Source organism: Phoenix dactylifera, chromosome 2 (assembly GCF_009389715.1).
Source record: "Phoenix dactylifera cultivar Barhee BC4 chromosome 2, palm_55x_up_171113_PBpolish2nd_filt_p, whole genome shotgun sequence".
NCBI classification, from domain to species: Eukaryota; Viridiplantae; Streptophyta; class Magnoliopsida; order Arecales; family Arecaceae; genus Phoenix; species Phoenix dactylifera.
In genome coordinates this window covers 26856647-26871410 of record NC_052393.1, presented here as the reverse complement: position 1 = coordinate 26871410, position 14764 = coordinate 26856647, and the positions used below count along the sequence as shown (strand labels likewise).

The following is a 14764-nucleotide window of genomic DNA, read 5'->3' as shown; positions in this document are numbered from 1 at the left end:
CTCCAGTGTTGCCTTGTTGAAGCGGGTGAGATAATCCCGCAGGCTCTCTCCCTCGTTCTGCCGGACATCGAAGAGGGAGTCGGAGACCAGTCTTCGCCGGCTACTGACGGCGAAATGGCTGATGAAGAGACGGGTGAACTGGTGGAAGGACTGGATGGAATTAGCCTCCAGGCCGGCGAACCACGCCCTTGCCGGGCCGCGGAGGGTCGCCGGGAAGGCCTTGCAGAGGAGAGGATCCGATGCTCCATGGAGGAGCATAAGAGTCCTGAAACTCTCCACGTGGTCCCGTGGGTCCGCCGCCCCGTCGTAGGGTTCGATCGCCGGCATTTTGAACCCCGGCGGGTTTAGGGTTCGCAGGATCCTTGAGGCAAGCGCCGGCTGGGAGGAGATTTCCAAGTCGGCGAAGGGATCTTTGGAGTGGCCCTTCAGGACCTGGAGCTGTCTGTGGAGATCGTCCACCCGCCGGTCCAGGGAGCGCGACCGGTGGGTGGGAGACAAGGAGCGGCGCGAGGGGGACCGACTGGAGTGCGGGCCCCTCGAGGACTGGGGTGTCTGAGAACGCGCCCGGGTCCGCCTCTCGTACCCCGCGCAGCTCCGATGAGAAGGTCCTGGCAGAATGGACCGCACTCGAGAATCCTCCCCGCGCCGGCGCTCCTCTCCATGGGAGAGGAAGGAGCGCGGGTTGTGAGGAAGAGGCGAGTGCTCGGGGAGCAGCGGCTCCTGAGCCCGCTGCGGCACCCGAGAGATCACACCCTGCAGATTCTGCACTGCCTCCGCGAGGGTACGAACCTGCTGGGCTAGCTGGTCGAACTGAGCAGGTTCGACCGTCTGAATGGGAGGAGAAGCGGTGGAATGCTGCTGAGAGTGTGTTGGGGACGCAGCAGCCTCCCGGCCAGAGGCGCGAGAGGCTCCGCGACCGGAAGCATTGGAAGCTCCGCGACCACCTCGCCGTGCCATTACGATCGTTCTGAGATTCGGTCCCTTCCTCTAGCGCCAACTGTTGCTGGTGGTCCAAACCGAGAACGATTGACACGACGGTGTGAACGGGGTTCCGCCTGAGTTGTCTTGGTTGGTGCTGGTTGCGCTCCACCTTCCGCCAAGGAACCTGCAAACAAGCCTTGCACCACCACCAGGGTGGTGATGGCCCTCCGACGGTCAAGTCAGAGGAGATTGGAGGAGGAGAGATGATAATCACAAGTGGGAGAGAGTGCTCTGGGAGGTATTGCTTACCCCCCCCTTCTCCCCCCAGCCGCATATATACCTGGCTGGGAGGTCTCTCAGGGGGGTTTGTCGTCGTGGGGCACGATAGAATGGCCACTGACATGGCCGTTACGGGGCGTCGTGGAGCAGCGCTGGGTACGGTCATGGCAGGGCGTAGTGGAGCTCCGCTTTGTACGGTTGATACAGGAGATCGTGGGCAGCATCGGGTACAGCCGTTGCAGGGAGTAGTGGAGCAGGAGGCCGCGGCGTGCCTCTGGAGAATAGCCTGTCGTTATCAAAAGATCTCCGACTCGGGGTCGGAATGCCGGATCATAGGGCAGCCGACCCGGGGTCGGGCTGCGAAGCCGAGGAGGTCCGACTCGGGGTCGGAGTGCTGGATCATAGGGCAGCCGACCCGGGGTCGGGCTGCGGAGCCGAGGAGGTCCGACTCGGGGTCGGAGTGCTGGATCATAGGGCAGCCGACCCGGGGTCGGGCTGCGGAGCCGAGGAGGTCCGACTCGGGGTCGGAGTGCTGGATCATAGGGCAGCCGACCCGGGGTCGGGCTGCGGAGCCGAGGAGGTCCGACTCGGGGTCGGAGTGCTGGATCATAGGGCAGCCGACCCGGGGTCGGGCTGCGGAGCCGAGGAGGTCCGACTCGGGGTCGGAGTGCTGGATCATAGGGCAGCCGACCCGGGGTCGGGCTGCGGAGCCGAGGAGGTCCGACTCGGGGTCGGAGTGCTGGATCATAGGGCAGCTGTAGCTTTCCTGGATACGCGTGCCGATCACGTGGGGCATGGCGGCTCAATTCCCCCATAACAGAAACTTACTATAACTTATTGCTATCATTGGCTCTAAAAACTTGTTGAGTCTAAAAGAGAAAAGCATTTATGTTGGTAAAGAGTTTTGTATATGGTGGCTTTACTTTTATGTTGCAGTTCGGTTGGAAAGGTGCATGAGTTCTTTCTAGCAAGCAACATTCCCTCTATCAAATTGTTGGAGATATCAAATTTCTCCTTGCGGACTGGACTAGAACTACTTCAAAGAAAAAGGCTTAGATTTATTTAGCAAGTTTAGTTGATACTGAGGGCATAATTGGTTGGGAGGAGTTGGGTCTGGAATGGGAATAAGAATAAGTGACTTCCATTCTAGCCATTTGGTTGGTGGAAGTTCCATTTCCATTCTGATTCCAAAAGAGAATGGAATGCCCCAATCTCCCAAAATCCAATAATGATTCTGCTCAGGTATTCAAATCCTATTCTGATTCCAATTTTTGTCATAAACTAAACACATTAAGGTATATGGCCATTACAATTTTCATTCCAATCCATTCCAATTCTAGTCACATCCTGAATGTAATATATATTTAGTGTTTTCTTTTGGATTTTCTAGTTCTGTTGAACTATTTTATATATTTTATTTGATGAAACGAGTTAGGATTCCATTTTTGTCAAAAAAGAAAAGAAAGAAAGAAGTGAAAAAATGATCTTTTGGAAATTTATGTCCATCAAGTTTCCCTATGGAAGTTCTACATATGAAATCATCCTTGGATAACCCAAAGTCTTAGCTACCACCTTTCAAAATCTATAAAGATTCTTGTGAGGAAAAACATTAAGGCATTTTTTTTTCATTAAGAAGCCATCTGCCTTCACATGCCATGTCTATGCAAAGTTCAAAATTATTTTTCAAATTCCATAGAGATTGTTATAATCCTCGAACAACTCACTTTGCTAGAAAAAATGGAAGCTTTGAAGTGAAGTTTGTATAACTAAGATTCTTTTCATTTTTGAACCATCAGGATTACTTTTTTTCTTTTTGGTGTAAAATGATATTTTTTGTTGCCTTGCAAAAATCAGTAGGGTTAAGTATTCTGTTTTTGAGCAGTTGCATGCCCTATACAGACAAGTTATAGGAAAAGCTAGTCACTACATAAAATACAATATAACAAAGCATAGTTTAGTCGCTTTATAGAAATCATTTACATTTGGAAGGTCATAAAAAAAAGTGGTTGTTTAGGATAGAAGTGACAACCATGAAATATAGCTTAGTTTATATCGTTAGTGTAATTGCATTACAAGGAAATAATTGGATGCACAACCCCGGCTTTTGGTAGAGTAGACAAATTTTTGAGATTTTGAGGTGATTTTATTTGTATAATGGAGGAGAATTTTTCTTTATTGTGTATCCCATGTTTGAATAAGTTGTGAATAATCTAACTAGGATGCAAAGGATGAGGACTTGTGAGAGCGTGTATTTGGTCTTACATTGGTTATTTGTTGAAGAGACTTGAGTACTTATACAGGACTAAGAAATACAAAAATATCTTTTAGCTAACTTTTTTGGGTAAGATTTTAGGTTATTACAAATGATATCAGAGCAAACCAGGTTAATAGCCTATTTAGACTAGGGGACACTGCAACACGAGCTCATTAAGCCTAACCACGGCCAATCGTGGTTCTTGTGATTAGATTTGAATGCATTTAGACCCTTAGCATGATGAAGATGTTAGAGTTTAAACAGAAGAAGTATATGAGGACCTGCGCAGGCATGCGTTTAGTCCCATATCAGTTATTCGCCAAAAAAAATTTTGGGTACTTATATAGGATTAAGGAATCCAAAGAATATCTTCCGACTAGCTTTTTTAGGTGAGGTCCTCGGTTGTTACAGAAGCATAAGGATTGTCCCTAAAAAGCCATAGCTCTAGTATGTATCTAATTTTGTTTGAAGATATGATAATTAATGACACACAAGGGTGCGAACTGGCAGAGTTGGTAAAGATACGGGTTTGATCTGCCATCAGTCCAATATTAGACTAGGTTTCCAGCAATCCTAGTTCTCAAGGAAAACATGATGACTAATTTCTCATGTGCATTTTAACTATGAACTTGTTGATTGAGAAATGAACCATGTATGTTTGTCCTTTAATGTTCTCATACGAAAAATATGTATTCCTCTTTATGAAAAATATGAATTCTGAGTTATGATTTCTTTCTGATGTAATGGTCCAATTTCAGTTAGTTTTGGATAACTGTTGTTTTGTTTCTTCTTTCCTAATAAAATTGGAAAGAGCTCTTGCACAATTCTTTTCAAAAAAAAAAAAAGTTTTGTGGATCTTCTAAAATTGAAACGAGTAGCATATGTGATCATTCTTTCATAAGGATTGAAGATACATTCACTTAATAATAATGCAAATACTACTTGTTAGAAATTAGAATAGAGTATGTAAGCTGTATCAGAGAACACAGATAACGCAACTCATTTATTTGTATATTGTGACATTAGCTTTAACTCATCATGATGGAATAAAACAGAACAAATCACTAATAATGAAGAAAAGTCTGTGGCCTGTGATGGAAAGAATCTTTTAGAAACTTAGCCATTCACTGTGTCTACGGATTTACATATTCATCTACTGCCCTTGCTTGTTCTCAAAATTCTCATGACAAAGAGGGAGAAAGCTTCATCTGACCAAACACTTTCTTTGTCAGATTGAAAACATAGGCCCAAACCTGAATTAAGAGTTCAAACCTATCTTATTATTTTTCAAGCTAAATATAAGTATTGATTATATTCTATTTCAACCCAAGTTTGAATGCATGTGTATCCCATGCTTTATAAGACAAAATCATTTGATCCAAATCCTATAAAATGTGTACTTCAACTTTTTTTTGTCGTAAACTAAATAATCCCAATATGTAATATTAAAAGTCTCAAATATTGAAAGTTATATTATTTATGATGAAAATAGTTAGTACTATGGAATCTTAGAAAAACATGATTGGGTTGCCATTGAAATGACTCTAGCTAATAACTACCTCTCATGGATGGACTTTTGTCCTCCACTGAGCTATCATGCCACTCGTTAATTCTCAGAGGTAACAAATAAGGAGATCCACAGAGGAACCTTGCTTCAAAGCCATATCTCACTCAATCCCTAAAAGCTAGCAGGGAGCGTTAGCACTGGTTGCTGTCTATCCACTACTTCAAGGACCTTCTTGGCTATTGCACCAGCATACGTTGAAGAGCCTTCACAAATCTGCATAGCAAATGGAGAAAAAGAAATAGCGCACAAGTGTATATTGACTCTGAAAGGACTTTGATATAGTTGAAGATGAAAATTATTATGATCTTGTGTTGTTAAAAAGGAAAAGAAAATATTTATGACCTTTGTATTGAATATGAAGCTGTAGTGATCTCCTATGTTTCCACCAGAAGCATGGATAAGTTCAAGCTGAAGCTCGTCAAGGACTTCTGCGATATAAAGCAAGCAATTGGCCTTCTTCTTTTGAATTAGCTTAATGTACACCTCATCATCAATGATACGAACATCAACGATACTCTCCTTGGACCTTCGCTGAAGCCATGAACTCCTTAAGGCCCCATTGAATGGGTGATCATTGTCATCTCTAAGAGGCCTCATAGAGGAACTCTCCATGTCGGCGGTGCCCTCATCTTCCATTTTCATCATCTTTATCCTCTCCCTCCCATGTCTCTTCTTCCCGACTAGTAGTTTCAGCTCTTCAACCGTCCGTAGGAGCTCCTTGATGTACTCGATCGCATCTCCCACAATGGATGCTCTATCAGACTTTAAACAGAAGTGCAAGCGTTAATTCAACTACGTAAGTATAACAGGAGAACAAAGATAAGGAGTTTATATTATCAAGATCAACATTATTGAATAGAGATCAAAGAAGAATGATTGTCTACTTTAAATAAAAGTTTGTTTTTTGTCTGAATTAATACATGTGCAAGCTTGGTGGGAGTGGGCGGACAATTTTGGAGTAATATTAGAAAAAGCGACAAGAGGATAATTTTACTGTGTTTTTATTGGTTCTTTAGCTTACCTTGCAAGGAGAACACATCAAAACCACCATAGATTGTACAAAAATTCCTAGCTAAATTCAATGAAATCAGTAACAAGAGAGGGATGCATGCGTCTGTTTCACCTACTTAGGCACACTTTAAATAGCATGTAAATCCTCACAAACAAGGAAAAGATTGATGGTGTACTAGATTTCTCCATAGGTTTAGATGAGTACTACTAAGAGAACAAAATTAGAACTTCGTAGGAAATCAATCAATGCACACAGACACACCCACATAGGGATGGAGAGAGAGAGAGAGAGAGCTTGTACCTTGGTAGGGTTTGGAACTAGCAACCTGAGAGCCTGGTACTTCTCGTTCAACTGCTCCCTTCTTTGCCTCTCAGTGGCAAAACTGGGTTTCACCCCCCCTTTACCCAACCCTCCCATCTCCCTCCTATAGTCCAACACTGCACTATCAAACTGCCTCTCGTCCATATCTTGGAAAACATGCCCTCCTCCTATTCCTCCTCCAACTCCTACCATTGCCTCTCTCTCATCCACCCCACAGAATAGCCCATAATTTTGTGGCAATGAATGGAACAAGTCTCTCAGCAAGTGAGGTTGAGGAGCTGGGTAGCCCAAATGTAGAGATGAGTCATAAAGCAATGGCCCATTGTCAGGTACAGCTGCCCCGGGGAGCTCACTATAAACATCCAATGGAATGTTCCCAGGGTTTAAGCTTGGGTTGCTAAAGGAAATGGAGGTGGTCGATGGAAACACCGGAGCTACGGTCGGCAATTTTAGAAGGTTGAGAAGGTCAGGAGCAACTATGTGTGATTGTGGATCGGGGTACAGTGTGGCATCGTAGCTTTGGAGACTTTGTTGCGCCGCAATACGCTGTTGCTGGTCTTCATAGTTTTGTTGGTGGTGGATGGTGGAGTCTTGGATGGCCTGCATGGTTGAGTCCCAGATATTGGTGCTCCCCATTGGTGGTGTGTCTTGAATCATATGGCTATGGAGCTCTTGCTCGAGGTCGAAGCCAAGCTGGTGCTGCAGGTGGTCGAGACCCATAATGATGGCTGTCTCATCTGAAGGGAGATTGTTAGGGTTGGAAAGGTCCTCAAGAGAGAAGTTGGAGATTCTAATATTGTCTTCTAGGTTGTTGTTGATATTGTTGTTGCTGTTGCTATTGCTGTTATTATATATGGGAGCTAGGGATGGGCTATCAACCAAAGTTGCTGGCAAAGGATTAGGATCATGGCGTGGATCAAGGTAGCTATTTTCGTCGAACATCTTCGCTAGCTTTATGGGAATGAGACCTCTTTTTGTGTTCAATAGGTCTTTATCTGCATTAGTTAAAAACAGACTAAAATTGTAGCCAAACAACCATCTCAAGATGCAAAATAAAACAAACATAAAAACAAATTAGTTCTAAAGATGTTAACGTACATTTCACAAAGCTGTATGACAGGACCAAGATGCTAAGAAAGGCAAGTAAACACAAAAGCATGAGACAAATACTGGATGGCTCAGTGGGAAGGGAGAAGGAGGAATGGTTTAGAATAAGATGAAGGTGATGGTGAGTGATGTTGGGCTTTCCTTCTTGTATTGCTTCCTGGATAGGCTCTGAAAGAAAGAGGAAGGTGGGAGTTCAGAGAAGGCAATCTCACAATTTTCTTTGCCGTATGGAAGTTGTTAATGGTGAGTGGGATGAATAGGATTCCTGGCAGCGCTTGTGTTTCTTTTCATCCCACAAAACTCTCTTATATCTTCTTTCTCCTTTTATCATTGCTCTTTAAGAAAGGTGGCCTTCTCAACCACCCGGATTTCATATATTAATCACCAAATCACACAACAATTTACATTGCCCCTTAATTACCAAAATATCTTCAATTTACATACATACATACATACATATATATATGTATTCCACAATTATACAATCTTTAATATATTTGTGGTTGTGCCTAGAAGTATAGGTAAGAAAGTTATTGTGCATTGCATATCCTAACTGTAGCCATGTAGATCATGTACTAATATTTAGGTGTTGCTCGATGAAAGTTGCAGTTTGCACCATGTAATGGCCCTTCACCTACATTTTTACGTATATTTAGCACCACTTTTTTATGGTGCAGTAAGCACCCCTATTTTTGAAGTGAATATTTTTTTTCGGTTAGCCTAATTGTTCGCTTAAGCCTCTTTCATAACATAGAATTTCATTTATGCAATTAACTTTGAGTTTTGCTATAACATTTGCTCTAAGGTTTTAAATTGTGCTGAACCAGCACAAAGTTAAATTAGAATTACGCAAATATTGGAATGACTTAATAATGCAAACCAAATAGAATAGTTTCAGAGAACATTTTAGCATATTAAAAACAAATAAAACTAATAAACGCAAATATAACACCATGTTACAATTGCCAATTTATTATTTTGTACAACAGTGGCTTTTACTTAATTGTAAATTTAGAAGGCAAGTCTTTAAGTTTGGCTTTGTTTTGTTTCAAATTCGGAGGGTATTATGATAATTCTCTCAAAAATTGTGAACATTGTTCCACAGAGTACCAAAACCTTGGTCAGGCCCACAAATATTGATCATGCGCATGCAAATGGATAACCCAAACTAACCTCATGAGTTAGTTTCTACTCCATGGTGGAGAAAATGAGAATTATAATGAACAAATATGGGGGCAATTAGTAACCACTTGGACTTGTTTTGGATAATTAGAAGGCTGTCACAAAAAGCAGGTGAGAGGGAAAAATTATTTAAGCTTAAGGATGCTATTACTAAAACTTTCTTAATACAATTTCCAATCTCATCCATTTGCCATTGAACCTTAGGTCAAAGTGAGGGAATATCACATGGTTATTACCAACCACATAGGAAAACACTCCAAACCCACACTCTTTTTACTTGGCATCTTTGCTGTTATTCCTCCCATGGGAAGTTGGGAAACGCAAGCCATGCCTCTCACCTTACTCTTCTCATAACCATTAATGTATATATCTAACAATGACAAAGAACTAAAATAATGTATAACCACCTAATACCTCATAAGAAAATGCAATTTAAGCTTCATAAGTAAAAGATAAGAATACTTAATTCCGATGAGAGGGAAACTAAATTCGGAGATGCATTGATCTTAGAATAGTGAGAAAGCATGACATATATGGATACGTACAATATTGTGTTGTTAGTTGCTAAAATGGTTGCTAAACCTATACGTGTAAAGTTATACTATCTTGCTCGCCCATGGTTTCATAAACTTGCAATCTGGCCTTTTGGCAGGAGTACAAAGTTAGCCTAATTGGCTTGCCTCATTCTAGAAGGCCAAGCAACCAATGTTGGGAGACAAAGAATTGTTACATGATCCACTTTCTGAGAATAATACTGTGTGGCATCTTTCTACTAGCCCTAGCAAGCCTTATTTTCAATTTGGACAACAAAAAACTCTCATGCTTGGAAGTTCAAACCTCTTTAATTTGGTGCCTTATCTTCCAACAGCATTATTGAAAAGAATTAGGGTAAGATTTTTTGTGGAGACAAGGAATTTTGGGAGAAATCTTTATTTTAGAATTGTTCATAACCAACAGATGAGTATATCATTGTTATCTTTAGCAGTATTGTTCATAACCGTCACTACTATCTTTTCACCCACATGACACGCACACATTGATATATAGTATTGTAAAAGGTCTCTCAATATAGTTTTTTGATGCTTCTTAATGAAGCTGTGATCATGACCTTTAGATGGAAAGATGTCCTGGGCTCTACAAATGTGCTCAAAGCCACAAACCACATTTCTTGTAAGTTGAGACATGTTGGAGAAAACAAAGTGAATGATTTGTAGGAGGCAAGGTGGTTGTCTCTTACTTGTCCCTTGGTCTCAATTGTTCCATTGTTATGATAGTGCCAAGTAGTTTTATCATTAACATGGTGATTTCATTAACCACATAATGATCTTCTTTGATTAACAGTTGCTAGTAGGGATTTTCATCTAACTAAAATGGTTGAGTGACTGGAACTTGCAAAACAAACAAACTACTAGCTAGTATAATGTGTGTTCTTCCATAAAGCATTTGATGAAAGTGCATGCACATTAAAATGTAAACTTGTGAGGGCTAAAGGTTCAAGCAATTATGCCATAACTAGCTACTTTGCTAATGGGCTTCTTAGTTTCATAAATCAATAGCAAATGCAAGGGTTTGTTTAAAGTTTTATATATATTATTGACCCTTTACCTAAGAGATTAAGATTTTGTGTCAATTAGTTAATTAATATGGTACCAAAGCTAAGCTAAATTTTATGTTTGTTATTTTGACTTATTTTCAGTTGTTATGATTCCTTCAGGCCAAACAGTTGGTTATTTATTTAATTAACCCAGCTATTATCTTGATTTCTTAGTCATTATATTTATTATTTTGATTCATTTCTATTATTACTATCCCTCCACAATGCAAAATCCACCCAATTCATTAGTTAATGAATATAATAAAGAGTAAATGTGACCAATATATACCAGTAATAGCACTCGAAAGTCCGAGTGAGCTAAGAGAAGTTGAACATATGAAGTGCAAGTGCATCTATGGATTAGAAAAGGAGTGAATGACTTCTAAGGTGTAGGTGAGGGAACGAGTGATGGACGAAGCAAAGGAAACAAGTGATATTGGTTGATAATAAAATTCTCCATCTCAACTGATTAGTAGATAATCATTTGTTCTACTCTTTCTTTTTGGTAGTTAGTAATTTAATCATGACCATCCACTTTGACACTTTATTTGGTTGATGAGGTCAAAATTATACATCATATAGCATCCTCCTAAAACTTGCCTAACAGGATTTTAATATACAATAACATCATAGTTATGGGTGCAAGTCAATCAGGTTGATCCAAACTTGATTTATATATCAAGCATGGGTTTTAAAATATATATGACCTGATCTACAAGTGGATTGATCAAACCCAAAAAAAACCTAACTTGATCTGCAAGATCATTTCAATTTGGATCCAATCTAAACATAGACTTGATATGAAATAAAAACCAATTTGACTCTTAAGTGATTGGTTGAACATTAGTCCAAATGAAAGATTTGAAGCCAATTTGGGTCTTGTTGCCGCTAGATTTGGACCAAGGTTGGAGCGCAACTCAGATGACCAAGTCCGCAAAAATCGAGCTGAATCAACTGGCTGAGGTGGGGATAGGTGGTCTCCTCCAAAGACAGTCTGCAAGAAGTCCGCTTGCTAGAGAGAAACTATATACAAAGTTATCATGTAGTCCAAAATATTGTTCTAGCCTTTGCATTACCATGTTTTCATGACTTGATGCTTAAAACCTAAAATAATTTTTCCCTTTATTTTATTATTTATACGGAAATTTCTAGGTTTTGTGGTTCTTATCTGTCACCTAGCATCTTGCTCAAACCAAAATTAACCCAGCAAATATTTTTTTTCCAAAAAAAAAGGATTGCTTGTGCATGTTACATGAATATTGAATTAACTTGGATCCAAATGGGCCTATCAACTTCTGACATGTACTGGCCTTCAAGCCCAAGGCTGCCTGAAATATTTAAGGTTTTTTTTTCTAATTTTTATTACAATGAAAAGGAGTATTCCCCACTCTCTCTCCTAGAACATGAGCTTAGTTTAAGTAGGAACCATGCAAAATCGGACCTGCCCCTTGCCTAAAAGGGAAAGGGTGGTCCAATCCAAACCAAAGTTTGGAAACCCAAAATAGATGAGCTTTCCCATTATTGGGTTGAATTTTATAAACTTGGTTTGGACAAATTATAATTAGTCTACAGGTTGATTCAAGGTTTTTCTTTTTATTTATGTTTGAGTGTAATTATCAACAATGTTAGGAGGATTGTTAATAAGATGAGTGTAATTATCAACAATGTTAGGATGATTGTTAATAAGATGTTACAACAATACATGATGGTTTTTAATTGGGGGCTTGACCTCGTGGTTGCACCTCTTCGCTTAGTGATATGTAATTTAAAAAAAAAATGGAGCAAGATAATTATAGTACAAGGGGGTTCCCCTTTCTTTTTATAAGAAAAAATACAAGATAATTTATAGGGTGCATAAGGGCATGTAGGTGTCTTCTTTTTTCTTTTTTTTTTTGCTAAGGCAGGTGGATCATACTCGACGAGTATGAATGCACCCAATAAAATCAAAAAATAAAATAACTCGGAGTGCCAAGGGCAACTTTCCATCACTAGCCCATAAGGCACTATCGGAGTGACTGGCTACATAAGTAACTATCCAATCTGCAGCTCCATTAGTTTTACGGAACACATGTTTGGCCTGAAAGATGTAGGTAGTTTTCAGTGGCTTGCATGTTTTGGTACACTTTAGCTATTATATTTTTTTTTTTTTTGCTAGAATGGGCATTTCATACTGTTATATGCAGGGAGATATGGTGGTCCTTATTCCTACTATAAGTTTAAGATTGCTACTATGTTGTAAATAAAAACAGGTTTTGCATTTTGGATGTGAAGGTAGCTTGGTATTCTCTTGTTGGTTTTGGGTGTTTTGAGGTAACATAGTCTTAGAAAATGTGAAGAGGGAGGATGGGGTGGCTGTTGAAACATGTGATGTTCATGACCTCCTAGGTGGACCAGAACTTTGCTCATGTGTTTGCAATCCAGAGTAAAGAGAGAAACTTTATGGGAAGTTATCATGCAGTCCAAAATCTGGTGCCTCTATGTGCTGTTACTAAGTTTTCAGGACTTGATGCTTAAATCTAAAATAGTTTTGCCCCCCTTTTTTTATTATTCTTAGGGCTTATAGTTCCTAACTCTCACCTAGAAACCTGTTCAAACCAAAATTAATCATTTGTGCATGTCTACTTCCATGCAACCTAAGCAGAATTAGCTTGAATCCACATGGGGCCAACAACTTCAGACTTACACTGGCCATCAAGCTCAAGGTTGCCCAAAATAATTAAGTTTTTTTTTTTGCTTTTTTTTTCTTTTAATAATTTAGTTATCATGCATTTTTTGTATTTTTTTCTTTTATGTCTGAGATAAATTAAGCCGCTTCAAAAGGGGATGCTCGCCGAATCAAACCCCGCCCCTGCCTAAAGTGGTCAAAGATGGGACAATTGGCAATGGATGGTACAATCTAAACCAAAGTTTGATAATCTAAAATAGTTAATTTCAATTTGAGGTTTTTGTTATTTGATTGGATTTTATAAACTTAGTTTGGACAAATTATAATTAGTTTACAACTTGATTTAAGTTTTTTTTAGCTTGATCCAACCTATGAGTTATTTGATGGTAGTGCCCACCTGTTGCTCTAAGATATCTGGGCAATGGTGGGGCTGGAGGGGCCTTCCAGGCCAAGCACGTATTCCGTGAAGCTAATGGGGCTGCGAACTGGGTGGCTACTTATGTAGCCAATCACTCCGGTAGTACCTTATGGGCTGGAGATGGGAAGTTGCCCCTGGCACTTCGAAATATTTTATTTTTTGATTTTATTGGATGTATCCATACTCGTCAGGTATGATCCATCCGCCTTAGCAAAAAAAAAAAAAACCCTATGAGTATAGCCTTTTGAGTGCAATAGTCAGCATAATTGTTGATTAGGTGTTAGGACAATACATGGTAGATATCAACTCAAGCTTGATCTAGTGTCACACTTCTCTACTTAGCAATCAGAGATTTTGGATTCGATTCTTTGATAATATATTTTTAAAAATCCAGAGCTAGATAATTATATTGCCTCTAGGTTCCCTTTTTGTTATAAGAAAAAAAAGTGATAACCTCTAATAGCAGGAAGTACATTAATTATTGGGTGTATAATGGCATGGAGGTGGCTTTTAGTGGCTTACATGTTTTAATGAATTCTAGCTACTATATGCAGCATGACATGGTGGTTCGTACCCCTAGCATAAGTCTAAAATTGCTACTATTTGTAAATGCCATTGCAGACGCTACCCTCAATGACCTCTTCCCTTGACTTGGTTAGTAATTAGCACATTTGGCCCTATCTTGTTGGTAGAGCGTACTATCTTGGTGGTATAAAACGCATCAACATCCATCCTTCTTATTTGACCAGAGAGAGATCATAAATGTCCTTGATTCATAGAACTGTTCTATTTAAAAAAAAAATTCTAAAAAATTTAATCATGACCATCACCTCTTCTTACCCTAGATCTGATCCGCACACGATTATAGCCAATTCTTGCTGGGTCTGGCTCAAGCTGGATTCAGATCCAACCTGACCCACTTGCATTCTTTTTCAATCACATACACCATACATTTGCAAGAGCATCAGGATAAAAGTAGATAGAATTTATTCTAATATGGATAGAAATTTAAGTATCTAACTAATATCCGTATCTATATTTTTTAATAAAAAAATAGATATGAATATGGATAGACAACTATCTTATCCTTATCCAAATATCCGATTTTATTTGTAACCTTATTTAATTATCTAATTTAAATTTAAATTTATATTCATATTTTTAATATTTAATTTATATTATATTTATTTTATTTTATTATTTTAGGTATGTGACTAACATCCGTTTTTTTTTTCTAAGGAAATAAAATAAATAAGAATATAGGCATGCTTATATTGGCATTGTTTTTTTTTTTTGCTAAAAAAAGAAGAAGGGGGGAGGAAGGGACAAGCCCATCCCCGCGTAGCAGCCTCTACTGGGCCCTCACCCCGCTAGGAGAATGTTCGATACGGGTAGAAATGACCGTGCATTGGGCACCCCGGCCGGTTTTACTCATACCCTCTCC

General features: G+C 39.8%; 1 protein-coding gene across 1 annotated transcript; it reads right to left on the bottom strand.

The window, feature by feature from the left end:
* Positions 1-5132: 5132 nt before the first annotated feature.
* On the bottom strand, positions 5133-7296 carry LOC103714550 (transcription factor EAT1-like). The gene is made up of 3 exons (XM_008801835.2): positions 6334-7296; positions 5364-5783; positions 5133-5234 (listed from the first exon to the last, which is right to left on the bottom strand). Exons 1-3 carry the CDS (start codon positions 7294-7296, stop codon positions 5133-5135), a joined length of 1485 nt encoding a protein of 494 aa, XP_008800057.2.
* Between the last annotated feature and the right edge of the window lie 7468 nt (positions 7297-14764).